This window comes from Colossoma macropomum, unplaced genomic scaffold, assembly GCF_904425465.1.
Source record: "Colossoma macropomum unplaced genomic scaffold, Colossoma_macropomum, whole genome shotgun sequence".
NCBI classification, from domain to species: Eukaryota; Metazoa; Chordata; class Actinopteri; order Characiformes; family Serrasalmidae; genus Colossoma; species Colossoma macropomum.
In genome coordinates this window covers 8,180,184-8,195,057 of record NW_023494793.1, presented here as the reverse complement: position 1 = coordinate 8,195,057, position 14,874 = coordinate 8,180,184, and the positions used below count along the sequence as shown (strand labels likewise).

At 39.2% G+C, this 14,874-nt stretch overlaps 1 protein-coding gene across 1 annotated transcript in view; it reads left to right on the top strand.

Moving 5' to 3' along the window:
* fancc (FA complementation group C) overlaps window positions 1-14,874 on the top strand; it is a 32,825-nt gene that overhangs the window by 13,613 nt on the left and 4,338 nt on the right. The window contains exons 5-12 of the mRNA XM_036578363.1: window positions 2,706-2,813; window positions 4,692-4,750; window positions 6,345-6,509; window positions 6,812-6,968; window positions 10,460-10,515; window positions 11,563-11,662; window positions 12,001-12,076; window positions 13,851-13,965. Of these exons, the coding sequence (XP_036434256.1) occupies window positions 2,706-2,813; window positions 4,692-4,750; window positions 6,345-6,509; window positions 6,812-6,968; window positions 10,460-10,515; window positions 11,563-11,662; window positions 12,001-12,076; window positions 13,851-13,965 (836 nt within the window). The remainder of the gene's footprint in view (window positions 1-2,705; window positions 2,814-4,691; window positions 4,751-6,344; window positions 6,510-6,811; window positions 6,969-10,459; window positions 10,516-11,562; window positions 11,663-12,000; window positions 12,077-13,850; window positions 13,966-14,874) is intronic.

The following is a 14,874-nucleotide window of genomic DNA, read 5'->3' as shown; positions in this document are numbered from 1 at the left end:
AATGACTCTTATTAGTCCCACAAACAGGGAAATTTCACCTCACATTTTAACCTATGCGTGCAGTGAAACTCCCACATATACACTAGTCAATGCACACACACTAGAGGGCAGTGAGCACACTTGCCCGAAGCGGTGGGCAGCCCTATCCACGGCGCCTGGGGAGCAGTTGGGGGTTAGACTTCAGTCACATACTGTCGGCTCTGGGGATCGAACTGGCAACCTTCCGGTCACAAGGCTGGTTCCCTACCCTCCAGCCATGACTGCCCCAACCCAACATTTAGGTTGCCGACCTCTGGTCTAGGCTATGCAAACATCTTCACCTTCCTTTTTTTTTTACAAACTAGTCTTTGAGTTATTTTGGCTGTATATTTGGGGTTGTCCATCTTCTCTCCAGATTCTTTTTTTTTTTTTGGCCAGTCAGATAAAATTTTCCCTAAGTATATCGTGGTACATCACTCCATTCACTCCATTTATGTTTCCTTGAGAAATAGAAACCACTGTAAATGTACTAGTGTGTGTTTATTTAACCTATACTGTATGATCTCCAGGTTAATTAAAGAATTATAATCCATTTATAAATGTTCATGATCAGTGCGTCCCTACCAAAAAATTTTTTTAGATTGTTATTCATGAGCAGTGTGTCCTTGGACCCTTAATAATAAGTGACCATCATAACCTTGCAGCAGCAACTCTAGAATAATTAGAGCAGCACACATACAAAGAACAGTTTCCAGAACTGTAAAGAACTTTAAGTATTACTGGTTCTTTGAGTTGTCATTGTTCTGTATGAAGCCGTTGCCCTCACTAAGGATTCCTTGAAGACTCCACTTTTTTTGAGAGTGAGCTCTAAAGGGGAAAAGTGTCTCCTCCTATTTTTCCATTCTGTTGTATCTTTAAGAAGCCTATCAAAGCTCACACATCTAAAGGCACTTGCGTGTCCATCATCCTTTATTTGGATGGGCATCATTCATGAGGTTTCTCTGCTATCATTCCACTGGATGTTTTTTCCCCTTTTTCCCTCTCAACAAACGTGAATAAACAAATGTCCTTGTCAAATGGAAAACCAGTCGGGTCTTGTTTAGGAGTGTTAAGCATTATTTTTCGTTTTCATGTGGGTGGTTGAGGCTGAAAGAAAGACGGGAGGGGCAGAGCTCTGCCCAGATCCAAAGCCTGACGTCCTGTCATTAAAGACCTCTCTGCCCGCTCCTCCGCCGTCTCCCGCTGTCTCCCTCGCCAGCCTGGCTCGCCCGCTCCTCCACATCAGAGACCAGGCCACATTTGATGAGATTCCCTCTCTCTGTCTCTCCCTCTCTGCATCTCCACATTCTCCCACACACTGAGTTCCCTGAGGGTCTGGGCAGTGTATGTCAGTTTAAAGGGGGGCTCTGCTGGGCTGAGCGGTAATGACCACCATCAGTTTCTACTCTGTATTCAGTTCAGCACTGCCTTATTCATGAGTGTTACATTTTTGCCAAAGCAACTAACAGAAACATAATTAGAAATCATCAACAAAGAAATATATGGATATATTGTTTAATAAAAAGTTGATGTTTATTCTTGTTTATTCAAACATATTTTAGATTGAGTCTTACCTGGGGCACTCTGTCTTTCGTTTGCTCTCCTACTCTCAACCTCTCTCTCTCTCTGTGTGTCTCTCTCTCTCTCTCTCTCTTTCTCTCTTTCTCTCTCTCTCTCTCTCTCTCTCTCTCTCTCTCTCTCTCTCTCTCTCTCTGTGTGTGTGTGTGTGTGTGTGTGTGTGTGTGTGTGTGTGTGTGTGTGTGTGTGTGTGTGTGTGTCTCTCTCTCTCTCTCTCTCTCTCTCTGTCTTACTTTTTCTCACTTTTTGCTCCTGGTCATACTCTTTCTCTCCCTCTCTCTCTCTCTCTTTCTCTCCCTGTCTCTCTTTCTCTCTCTCTGTCTCTCGCTGTCTCTCTCTCTCTCTCTCTCTCTTTCTCTCTCTCTGTCTCTCGCTGTCTCTCTCTCTCTCTCTCTTTCTCTCTCTCTCTCTTCCTCTTCCTCCCTCAACGAATTCCTCCTCTCATAAATGTACTATTATTATTGTTATTTAAAGTTTAAATCCTGTTTTGACTCAGATTTAGCCTTCATATATCTTAGACCAGTCTAAATGACTAAATTACCATGTTGTAAAAGAATTGCTATGGCAGATTGGAACCTTCCCTCTCTCCACCTCACATTTTTCAAAAAAAGCCACCATTCCATTCCTGTGCGCTCCACCCGCAGCCTAGCTTGGAGCTAAGTGTGAGCTGCAGTGTTTTTGCACTTCACATGGTTGTAATTGAGCCAGTTGGGTCTGTGGAAGACATCTTAGCATACTATAAACCTAAAGAAACCGCACAGCCCCACCACAGGCAGCCATGTTTTCACTCCGAGCCCTTGGGCTTTACAGACAGAGGCTTAGGCTTTTGCATGTTGTGTTGCTGAGAATGATTCTCAGTACTTCTGCTTAAATGAAAGTGCTAGTGGAATATTTTGATTCTTAATTATCATCATCTCATTGTTCAATGTGATTTGGTACAATTTTTATTCTTTTTAAACCTACAGCTGCTCATATCTGATTATGTAATTGACATATCAACATGCTTGCGTTATGCACTTGGGGACTAAAGCATTAGTAAAGCTCATATTCACAGGAAAAGCTAAGAGTCTAGGACAAAAATTGATTATTTTCTGTTAAATGTCTGTCAGAATCTGCTGTGCCACCTAACATCGGAGGAAGAGGGCAGTGTGGTGCATGCCCTGGAAAAGCAGTCTGGCTCTATACCTCAACAGTATTATTCAGAGACTCTTAAAAAGGTAAATAAGTCACTTCACTAATCTCCTATCACTTCACTTCTAAAATTCATCTATAGTTTCTTAAAGGGGTAAATATTTTTCATGTATTTATTCCTATAAGGTCCAATTGTGGTGTGGCTATATGTACCAAAAACTGTCACAATAATGTATTTTATGATCCCTTAAACTGGCTGTTTTTGTTACTGTGCCTTTAAGACTGACATATGTAAATTAATTCTGTTGTGTTCCTCAATCCAGGCTGGAAAACTCCTTATAACTTCGGTGCAAATGAGCTAATGTCATCAAAATATGTAGATTTGCTTTTCGTGACATCACAAAAACAATTAATTTAAAACAGGCTGTTTTTGAGGCTTAGTTTCTATACATGGCCTGTATGGGCTGAGGAGTGAATGGAACGTTTTGAAACTTGAATCGTTGTGTTCAAACTCAACTACAACAACAAAGACAACAGATAAAATGTTAAAACTGAAAAATTGTATTTATTTATTTATTATTTTTTAAATATGCCCATTTTGAGTTTGATGCCAGCAACACATTTCAAGTGTTGGAAAAAGAGCATGTTTACCACTGTGTTGCACCACCTCCTCTTTTTACAAAACTCTGTAAGCATTTGGGAACTGAGAAGACCATTTCCCAAGCATGAAGAGTGAAATGTTTTCCCAATCTTGTTTGATGTAGGATTTCAGATGCTCAACAGTTCGGATCTCCATTGTCATATTTTTCATTTTTAAAATGCACCAAATGTTTTCAATTGGTGACAGGTATGGACTGCAGGCAGACCAGTGTAGCACCTGGACTCTCACTACAGAGCCATGCAAATAAGCAAGGCCTTCCAAGAAAAGGGCATCATCTGGATGGCAGCATACGTGGTTCCAAAACCTCTGTATATCATTCAGTATTAATGGTGCCTTCATAGATGTGCAGGTCACCCATGCCATGTGCACTAATGCATCCTCATACCATCACGGATGCTGGCTTTTGAACTGTATGCTGATAACAAGCTGGATGGTCCCACTGCACTTTAGCCCAGAGCATGTGGCGTCCGTGATTTCCAAAAAGAATTTCAAATTTTGATTTGTCGGACCACAGGACACTTATCCACTTTAACTTAGTCAATCTTAAATGAGCTCAGGCCCAGAGAAGGCGGCAGCGTTTCTGAATGTTTTTAATGCAGTGCCACCTGAGGACCCAGTGATCACAGCCAACCAATACTGGTTTTCTGCCTTGTCCCTTGTATACAGATATTTCTCTGGATTCTCTGAATCTTTTAATGATATTATGTACTGTAGATGATGAAAGTTCTTTGCTAGTTTACGTTGAGTTGTTCTTGAATTGTTTGCACAATTTGCTCGCGCAGTCTTTCACAGTGGTGAACCCCTCCACATCTTTACTTCTGAAAGACTCAGCGTCTCTGAGATGCTCTTTTTACCCAGTCATGTTACTGACCTGTTGCCAGTTAACTTAATTAGTTTTGAGGTGTTCCACCAGGTGTTTTTAGCATTACACAACTTTACCAGTCTTTTGTTGCCCCCTCCCAACTTTTTAAAAATGTTTTGCTGGTATCAAATTCAAAATGGGAATGTATCTTTCAAAAAAAACAATAAAATGTCTCTGTTCCAACATTTGATTTGTTGTCTTTGTACTAGTTTCATCTAAATATAGAATTTAAATGATTTACACATCATTGCATTCTGTTTTTAATTTACATTTTGCACAGCAATATATACTTTTTGGAAATGGGGTTGTAAAACTGAAAAAAGCAAAGAAAATTTGTTTGTGCATAATAGTAAAAACCTGTTAGTCATCCTAATGCTAGTCATTAATGTCCTGTCTTGCTGAGTGAATATGTGGTCAGTAAGAGTGTGTTTTTTGCTGCAGATGGTGGCATTATTGACAGAGGAGGTCAGTAGGAGTCATATGACAAAGTCTTCAGAAAGGTTTGTTGGCATTCACCTTAAAGTAGGGGAGAACAATCAAAAAGTGCTCAGCTTAAAGTAGCTAACAAGTAGTGGAAGCTTATACCTCAACAATTCTAACCCAATAAGCATCACACAAACAATATTTATGAGTCATCACACATTTGAATCATACTGTGTCAGGTTTTTAATTAATCTCAAATTACGTAAATAGAGTTACTTAGGTGGTTTTAATCACTATGACAAACTGTTATCTATAAAAATTTACAAAAGCACAAACAAAACAGTGTCATAAACTAGATAAGCAATTCTGTTTGAGATGATCCAACAGCAAGTGTAAAAAAAGCATAGCTGAAAACAGGAGTGTCAGCTGTCTTGAAGCCTGAATTTTGTTTGCCCTTTTGTTCATTTTTATAGATAACAGTAAGTCATACAGTGTCAGAAACCTTATAATTTATTAGAGATTATTTAACTCAGGCAGTTGTGGTTACTTAGATTATTTGGCAGTTTGCATCATGCTAATATGTGCTTATGACTTATAAGCTTCCATTACTTGTTAGCTATGTTAGCCTCATAAAACTAAAGAAGCACTAAAGGGACTTGGACACCAACTATATATTAACTGTTGCTTCATTTGGGGAAAGGAGAAAATTGTTTTTTTATTTTATGTCAAACTATTAATGCAAAATTCAATCATTGAGATATAAAAATGTCAAGCAGAGATTTGATGTGAAACTTCATTGTAGAGACACTTACAAACTCTAATTTGTTTGCAGTGGTAGTGATACAAACCAGGGGGTCGTAATGTCTACATCACAGGCACAACCATTTTATTCACTATCCAGAACAACCAGTGAAACTACACGCATCTTCTTTTATATGTAATGTTGGTGATGGTAAAATGGTGAATCCAAAAAAATATTTGCACACTCATTTGTCTTACTATGCCCTTACACCACCTCTCAGCCCTGCATGTTTTTTAGCTTGGATATGAAGTACCCTGCTGCAGAAATAAATGGATACATGGAGGATTTTTTTGGTTTAATAGCTGGGCAACAAAACTATGATCACTCAGTTTTTTATCGTTTTGTTAGTGATGCATGGTGCAGACTCTAGAAAAGTTGAGTTCTTGAATAAGTGGCATTGTGAATTGCCAAATATAGCAGCACATTTGATTTCAGTAGACCTGGTAGGACATTTGCACCGAAACTACTAATTTCCATCAGTCTGGCTGCCCCTGCACAACTGGCCTGTGCAGAAAAGTCCTCATTCTTTGCCATTGTCCAAAGCAAGTAGGCTAAAAGTATGTAAACATAAACTGGGAACTAAAGATTAAGCTACTCCTTGTAGTAGCTGTGTTGAATGGTGTAGCTATAGGCTAGTAACAACACAACAGCTAGTTATAGTTCGGAGGTTGGGCCTCCAAACCATGCGGTTGGAAACGAAACACAGAGAATAATAGTTCATACAAGTCAAACCCCTAATTCAGAATGATTGTAAAACAATGTAGGCAGTGTGTTCTTCAGTGTTTTGTGTAACATTAAAGTGTCTGTGTCTGGTCAAATATCACATACCTATAACTGTGACCCTGGCATGCTATTGCTTTTTATTACAGGTGCACTTGTGATGATATCCATGCAGTATCAGTAGCGTGTGTTCCTTTGGTCACATGTTCTAATGCAGCTCCTCTCATTGGTGCTCTGTTGAAGCGGCCTGTTTCCTGTGGCTGTTCTCATCTGAGTGAGGAGTTCATAGAGGCAGTTAGCACAGCCTGGCTCAGGTAAAGCTTGAGGCAGTCAGTCCATTACTTAACTATCTAACTTACTTGCTTGTAACATAGTAGTAGTGACAGGAACATTGTCTCTTATACAGTCTATAAACTGTTAAATGCCCAGGACCTATCGAGGGATCCAGACCTCTGGACCTCAGCCATCGTATTTTTGCATGGCATTTTTTTTTGTAGTTACTTAATAATATAATAAGCTTTAGGATGTAATGCACTTAGGACTTTAAGTTGTTAAATACAAGCAAAACACATGGTTTACATCCTATCTAATTTGCCCCTCTTTCTTTCTCTTGCAGAAGGAAGCTGGTATTTGAGGACATGGCTGTGGTGGCTCTGTGGTGTCATAGCTTGTCTAGTCTGGAGAGGGCAGTACTGAGTCTGCTGGAGTCTGTCCTCTCTGATCAAGGTTCAGTGATGCAAACTCTGGAGAAAGCGGTCACAGAATCTTTACTGGTGAGTGTATATACTCTATCACCGAAAAGTGCAAGAGGTAATCGAACTACTGCTGTACTATTTGGATTTGAACCTGTTGCCTTCAAATTGTGTTTTAAACCATTGTAAAGTCACCTACCTCTAGAAATATAGCAGCTGTCTTATTAACACCCTGTCAAACAGTGTCAGACTGACTTTACTTCGTTGATTTTCGGATTATGGAAAATGAACAAGTGTTCGTTCATGCTGGGTGCACTTGATGTGGTTATTTTTGATAGCAGCGGGCAAGTCATAATATTTACCTCAATTACTAATGTGTTTCCAGTCAAAATGTGAAAGGTGAGTAACTAAATGACTGGCTCATCAGTGAAGGAGTGCATTCTAGTTGCATTCTTTCCTTCCCTACCAAGATTTGGACATGATGGTCCGCTGACAACGTGTCAAATAGCTTACAGTTTACATGATGCACTGTCACTACTAGGCCACACATGCAGTACACGCTCCCAGCGTTGGAGCTGCTGCTGTCTCTGTATGGCGTTGTTATTTTTTTCTCTCTTGTGACCTTTACATTGATATTCAGAACAGGCAGAGCCAGAAAGAATGCATTTTAGATACAAAGATTGTTTATATCTTCTTCCATCTGACTCAATTAACGAACAGACTGGAATCATCCCCTCGTTTGTCTCCCTGGTAAACATGTCTTACTTCATCTGTGATCTTTTAAGAAAAGTCCTGCTCGTATGTGTGCTTGGACAGACTAATTTGCCAGTGCTCTGCTCTGAACAGCTTTTTTGCCTTTTGCGAACAATTTGTTTAAGTTGCAGTGAAAAATGAGGAAACAAGAAATTAATTTTGTGTCCCTGTTTCAGAACACACACACCCCTCCCTAGAGTTTAGACCTAATAACAATAAACAGCAACTCCCAGCATCCCCACTGCCAAAAACAGGATGTTTTGGCCATGCTGTAATTGACCCTCCCTGAAGTGTTGGGAGAAGGTATGGAAGGGGCACTAAAAGCCCATCTGGTTTCACTAGGGAGGAAAAGCTTCAGTCTTCAACCAAAAAAAGGCTCATGCCTCTTTATTCATCACTTTTGATCTCCCCTTTGCTGAGCTTAAGTAATAAAAGGAAGCTTTAATTAACAGCTTTGAAGTTTTTTAAAGCTGCTGGGCCACTTTAGTGGCTAATCTTAGATTTAAGATCACCAGGTGCTGATGCTATTTTTGTCATTCAGTTTAGGGCCAATACAGTATCATTCGTAGATCTCACCTACTGCATCTTTTATTGCAAGATTCACTAACTGCTAGAAGATGGACACATCTTTTACCACATCCTCTACAGAGAATACACTTAAATATGACATTTTGTGCAACATTTCATGTACAATTTCTACTTACTTGCTGAGTGTAACATATTGGGGGAAAAAAAATCCAATAAATCCCATCACTTTTCCACAGACCACTTTTTCAGTTTTTTTAAAATGTTAAATTTAGCAAATAAACAGTGATTGTGCATTAAACTGTGCAGAAGTGTGTTCTGTAGGGAATGTGCACTTATTTTTACTTACTGTAATTTGACCACAAGCGACTTTATATACATACAAATGAAGAATTTGAATTTTCCATCAAAATAAAATGATTAGACATTTTAGCGAATGTTGTGTGTGTAATGGGGAATGATTAGAGACATGCATGGTGATCTGTAAGCAGGAAAATGCCTTCCTTTTCTACAGTGATCAGTTCAAATAGGCTTCCTTTTACTTCTTGTTCAGATTCTAAATCCTGGTTTGAGCTGTGCGATCAAAGATTAAACTGTAATATTTACGTAGCAAAAAGTAAAATTTGTTTTATTTGATCATTATTGGTCATCGAACAGTTGGCACACATTATTGAAGCTCTAAAACTCAGTACATTGATAGCTAGCTCCCTGCAGATGGGCCTGGTTTTGTTGATGGGGTAGAATACACAACTTTGCTTTTTATACTAGAGAAGACACACTATAGAAAATACAAAGCCAACAACATGACTTGTACCAAACCTCAACTTTTTTTTTAACCACACTTCATTTAATTAATTTCCAGTCAAAACAGTACAAGTTATTCATTTTTTAGTACCAGGGAAGAGGAGCAGAAAGCACATTTAACAGAGCCTGATGCAGCCTCAACAACTACATATAGTACCATGTTTTTCAGTATTAATGTCTGCTTCTAACAATCTAAGTAATCTGAAATACATTCAGATGCTGAGGTCTTCCAAATATGATTGATTTAAGTACTGTTTATCTGATGGTGACAGTTTTGTGTTCTACCAGGTCTTGCCAGGTTTTCCTCAGTCTTTCCCCTTCTTTATGGCAGTAGATTATCTTATATCTGATCTCTTCAGAAATATCTCCTGAAAAATGTACATAATGTACATACCTTGTACATAATGGCCATTTTGACTGGCAGTTAAATAACTTAAGTGTGATCTGACTTTGGGACAGTACTGTTGGTTATGTTTGTGCTACATGCAAATTTGTACTATTACAAGCTAGATTTTTTCAGAATCAGATTGGATATGTTTATGTTTTTCCTTCTGATAGCATTTTCTGCTGGTATTGGCCCAAACCTGATACTGGGTATTAGATCAATGCCATCTCTAGTTCATACTGTTCTTTGGGGCAGATTCAACCACTTCTCTTGAGACTTATGTTCATGGTACAGTAGTGCAGTCTTTCTTGTAGATTCAGAGTTTTCCATGTTATGGCTGTAACATTTTTCTCACTCTGAGAGGATCAAATAGAGCGTCTGGTGTTTGTAGCTGAACTGCGTCTCTTTTTATTGGAGCAGCAAATTGGCGGCTCTTGGCAGGCGTAGAATAGCTGGGGTTACGGGAATATCTGGGATGCTTCGTGTTGGTTTTGGGGGATGAAGGGGTCTTGAGTGTGTGTGAGTGTGGAACATGATAGTGCCTCTAGGCAGGGTGGAGCAATCTTTCTAATGTAAAGGAAAGGATAACGAGGCTTCTCTCTGTTGCCTACTTGCATATACACACGCACATAATCGCTATTCAGCGCCTGCTCTCTAGATCAAAGACAGCGGGGGCACATATGGCCTTTTGTGGGGCACTGATGTTTTGGGTGTGTGTGAATCATTTTGTGTTGCTTTACTGCATTCTTTGCCCATATGACTGATGTGAAAATTGCAGTATATTAATTAAGCCTGTTTCCCCATAAATATATGAGCAAAGCAGTATCAAGCATGCATGTACAGTACAGCTGCTTGGGTATATACGGTCACCTTTAAACTTGAATTTGAAACAGATGATACGCTGCACAATAGAGCTATGTGTTTAAAAGGTCTAAAAAAACCTGGCTGCTAATCTAACAACAGCAGTTCTTGTGAGAATATCATTGAATGGAATTCAACAGCTTGTAGTCCTCATTGCTGTCTCAACATTGCCCTCTAGTGATGAACATAGACACATGCTGGAGACGTTGATTCTTACGCACCTCAATGTGTTTTTTCCTTTCAGCCCAAAGCATCAGCCCTGCATTGCCACATCTTTCTTATAGTGAATGATGTTTTCAGGTAGGTGGTCATTTAAACCAGGGTATGCTCTTTGACCCTTTCAGTAACTTACATAAACGGCTGTTTAATTACAGATGTAAATCCTTAGCACTGATACACCATGTTTAGTTGAGCAGTGTAAGACACATGTATAATACTGTGCAACAGTCAGAGACCTCCTTTTCATTTATTTCATTACGGGATAAATATTTAACAGAAAATGACACCAAAGCCTCCAACAACTAAATGTAATATTAAATCTTTCTGCATTTAATTTGTCCACTCTTTACCTTCACCCTACTGCCTCTTTAACTCCTCCAATCTTAATACCAGTGAGTCACAGCTGTGTCCTCCCAACAAAAAATGTTCCCATTCCTGAGATAAACCAGTTGTGCAAGGAAGGTGAAAGTCAAAGGAAAGTTAGAGGCTAAAACAATGGAGTTGAAAATATTGTTAAAAATATAGGGAAAATGAGACTCTTAACAACGTGGTAGACCACCAAAACTGTCACCTTCAGATAAACAGCACCTAAAGCTTTCATCTTTGAGAAATCAAGCTCCACTCTTGCTTCAGATATGCAAGAATCCATAGGTCTTTCTGTCGATCCTTCTGCTGTGACAGCTCAACACTGAGCGCTGCGTCTGAAAGGATGTGTACCTGTCAAGAAGCTGTTACTGAGAAACAGAAATTGACAAAAAAAAAGGAGGAAATTTGCAGAACACCAAATTTGATATGTGGAGTAAGGTTTAATGGACTGATGAGTCTAAATTTGTAATTGGAAAATGTGTATCATAAGAAGCATAAAGTGCAACCAACTTATAAGACTGAACTGGCTGAAAAAATGAAAGCTGTAGTAAAGGCTTTTTAAATACTGAAAAAAATTGGCAACGTATTTAGTTGTTTAGGCTTCTGTGTAGTTTTCTGGTAAATGTTTTCTTCTTGTGTGTTTTAATCCTGGTGCTAAAAAAATGAATAACTTGTACTTAATGGCTGTCTTGACTGTTGTACAACTTAGACAGTACTGTTTGTGTCTTGATTTTTTGTGTGTTTGTGTGTTTGTACATGCAGGAATGTGTTGATGGCAATAGAGGAAAATCTGGCTGTGAGAGCACTCATAAAGGTTTTCACTGGCTGCTTTCTCAAGAGCCGCACTGCCCAGAAGCCACAGGTATGAGCTGCTTTCATCATTTCATGTTTCAGTGCTGGGGATTTCTCAAGATTTTATGAGGGCTTTGTATAATAATACAGTGTAAAATAATGTCAAATTAAGGTTTTCACTCCAGTTTTCATATTTCCCTGTTCTTATTGGCAAAAGTATAATAATGATGGTAGATCTGAGAGATAACAGATCACCTAATTATAGATCATTGTGTGAAGGCACACATTTGGTCTCTCCGGCAAGACACCTCATTGTTTATTAGTGGTAAAGGATCATCAATGTTATGGGCTAATTTATGTCTAATATATTTGTTTTGATCTGTGTGCTTGTGTTGGACTGATTTTCAGGAAAGCCTGCCACTGAGAGCCTTTTTTCCTCATGCACCCCATAACCTCCTCACACCTTTATTAACAGCACCATCAGGTACAGTATAACTTTTGTAATTTGGAAAGTCTGTAATCTTCAGCTGACAACTTTTAAACCCCCAGGGAACCTAAATCAGTGTTTTTCTTTCTAAGTAGGTTAATCTTGTGCTTGTAGGCATACAAGATACATGATATGCATGTACAGAGTATGTCCACACAATGCCCAATAAATGGCTTCAGCAACATTCTTCTCTTTATTCTCCTCTGTAAACTGGGTGGTCCTAATCTTAGGCAAGCAGTACCCTTGCCAGTCACAAGGCCGATATGGGTTGTCCGACAAAACTAACTGGGCTGCATTCAAAACGAGTTGAAGTAAATAAGATTCACCCTCATGACAAAATTCTGTAGTGTTATTACTGCTGCAAAATCAAGCATTTTAGCCTGTGATGATCATTAAAAAATGGCTACAAGATTCTCATGGGACTAACGTTTTCTGACCTATTGTGTTGTAGTCTGCATGGTCCCTCTTTGTTCCATCCGAACACTATCTTCATCCCAAAGTTTAAAAAAAAGAAGCAGGGCCGCATTCTGAGCCTGAGGTTTCGCCACCCGGATCTTTAGAGTTTTCTACCTTATCTTGCACCCACTCCACTCCTTCAGAGCAGCTCCAAACAAACACTGGCCCTTCCTGCAGTACCCACCCTACAGCACACATAGCTCAGCCCAGCCTGCAGATCCATATCTCTGACGGTGCTCCCTGCAGCCCCGCAGCTCAAGAGGATATCCTCACAAAGCCACTGTTTCTGCTCTCTCCCAGACCAGCAGCACCGTGACTGCAGGCGCTCTGTGTGCAGTTTTGTTCTGTATTTATTTGCTCCACTAAAGTATGATTGTTAAGGAATTGATTGACAGGAGGCCCAGAATTCTCTTTCTTTCTCTCCCGTGCTCTCCCTCTGAAAAGAGCTTTTAGAGTAAGTGAATTTGCTTGTTTACCGGATCCAGTGAGTGATAAGCCTGGCCTCTGGTGTACTCGAGTTAGCTTGGAGAAAAAGCCAATGTAAATGCCACAGTTAGCTTGGAAGGATTTTTGCATGTCAGGCTATCAGTGCTCACTAGGCACCAGCCATTTAGACATTTTTTCTCATTTCTTTCACAAGAAATCTTTACATAAAAGGAAGGAGAGAGGATTTGCTTAACAAGCCGTTAGTCACAGCCATCATGTCATTTCACTGCTGCCTCTTTGTGTTTCATAGAATGAGCTGATGCCTGAAATAGAGTGCACAGAAGTAGTTTTTAGAATGATTTAATTTGTTAATGTATTGTGGAAATTGTGCTTGACCATATTCAAAAGTACATCATTCTAGCTATTTACCAGACTCTTTACCTCTGATGTCAATCAGTGCTTTGAGACAAATTCAAATGCATACACAGTCAAAACTAGAGATCTCCAACCTGCCACATGCTGTCCTTCCAAAAGAGAACATTCAACAAGCCTGGCTGACAGTCAACCGAGCAAACTCATGCACTCAATGCATAGAAGACTTGAAGGTGTCATCCAAAAGAAGGGGATATGTAACAAAATACTGACCTAAAATAAAATACTAAATACTGACCTTCATATAGGAAGGAGAGGCTAATGTTTGTTCTGCTAGTGTTACTTTTACTTGCATTACCTAAGTTGGCAGTTAATTAGAGGGATCATTTTCAGTTTCATTTAGTAAACCTGGTTGTTATAGCTGGTCATTATAACTTTTCTGATGAATGTAAGACTGTCCCAAGACTGCTTTACTGCTTTTGAGTGTGTGTGTGTGTGTGTATATATATGTCCATAGAAGTGCCAAAGCAGGCGTGGTTGAAGCACCTGCACTGGATTGTGAAGTTGTTCCAGGAGATCCTGTGTGAGAGAAACGAGAGAGAAGAGGAGGTGAAGGAGGAGGAGAGTCTAAGGTAAGACATGTTACTCTACGCTGCTTTACCACACTTGATTTTCCTTTTTTTTTTTGTGGGAGTGAGGTTCCATGTGTCTGATCGGGGGCCTGTCTTATGCGCCCCTGTGGCCACTATTTTTTTTTTTTTTCTCCCCCAAGTGAAAATAAGTTAACGCATCCTCCACAGAGAACACACTTCTACACACTGCTGAATTTATTATACTGGAAAAAAAAATGTTATGGCACTTTTTATATTTTATGTTTCATGAAAGTATGTTAAAATCTGCAAATAACTAGAGATTGTTCAGTAAAATATGCAGAAAAATGTCATATATAAATCCCTGTAGAGGATGTGTCGACTTATTTTCAATTAGAAAATTAACAAGTGATGTAATTTGGACTGGGGATGTTCAAACCCTTGCATATAACGGTAGATACTAAGAATATAAAGCAGTTATTATTCCACTAACAACTGACTTGATGGCACTGGTGACAGTGTTGATTTTTTCACTTTTATAAGTGCTTTACTTTCTATGTGTTTACTTAGATGTCCTCTTTGTTCTTTGAAAAATAAGCTGCTTGACTCATGTTTCATGCGATTGGCTATTTGTTATAAATGCCAAGCTTTCGTGTGAAAGCGCATGAGGATTAATCACAATGAGTATCTAAACCTGTGTTAACAGAGAAAGTTAACTCTGTTTGCAGTTGTTAGCTTTCTGAACCTGAAACTTAAGAACCTTGATTTATGAGACAGGCTTTGCTGTGTTATAGCATTTGTTTGTTTGTTTGTTTACAACATGAAGTGCAAGCGCAAGATGCTGCGTGCCATTCTTTGGAAAGTATGCATGTTGGAACGTTCAGACTGTTCCAATAGGAAAAGAACTCAGTCACAGTACACAAATATTCACAATATGTAATGTATCATTTC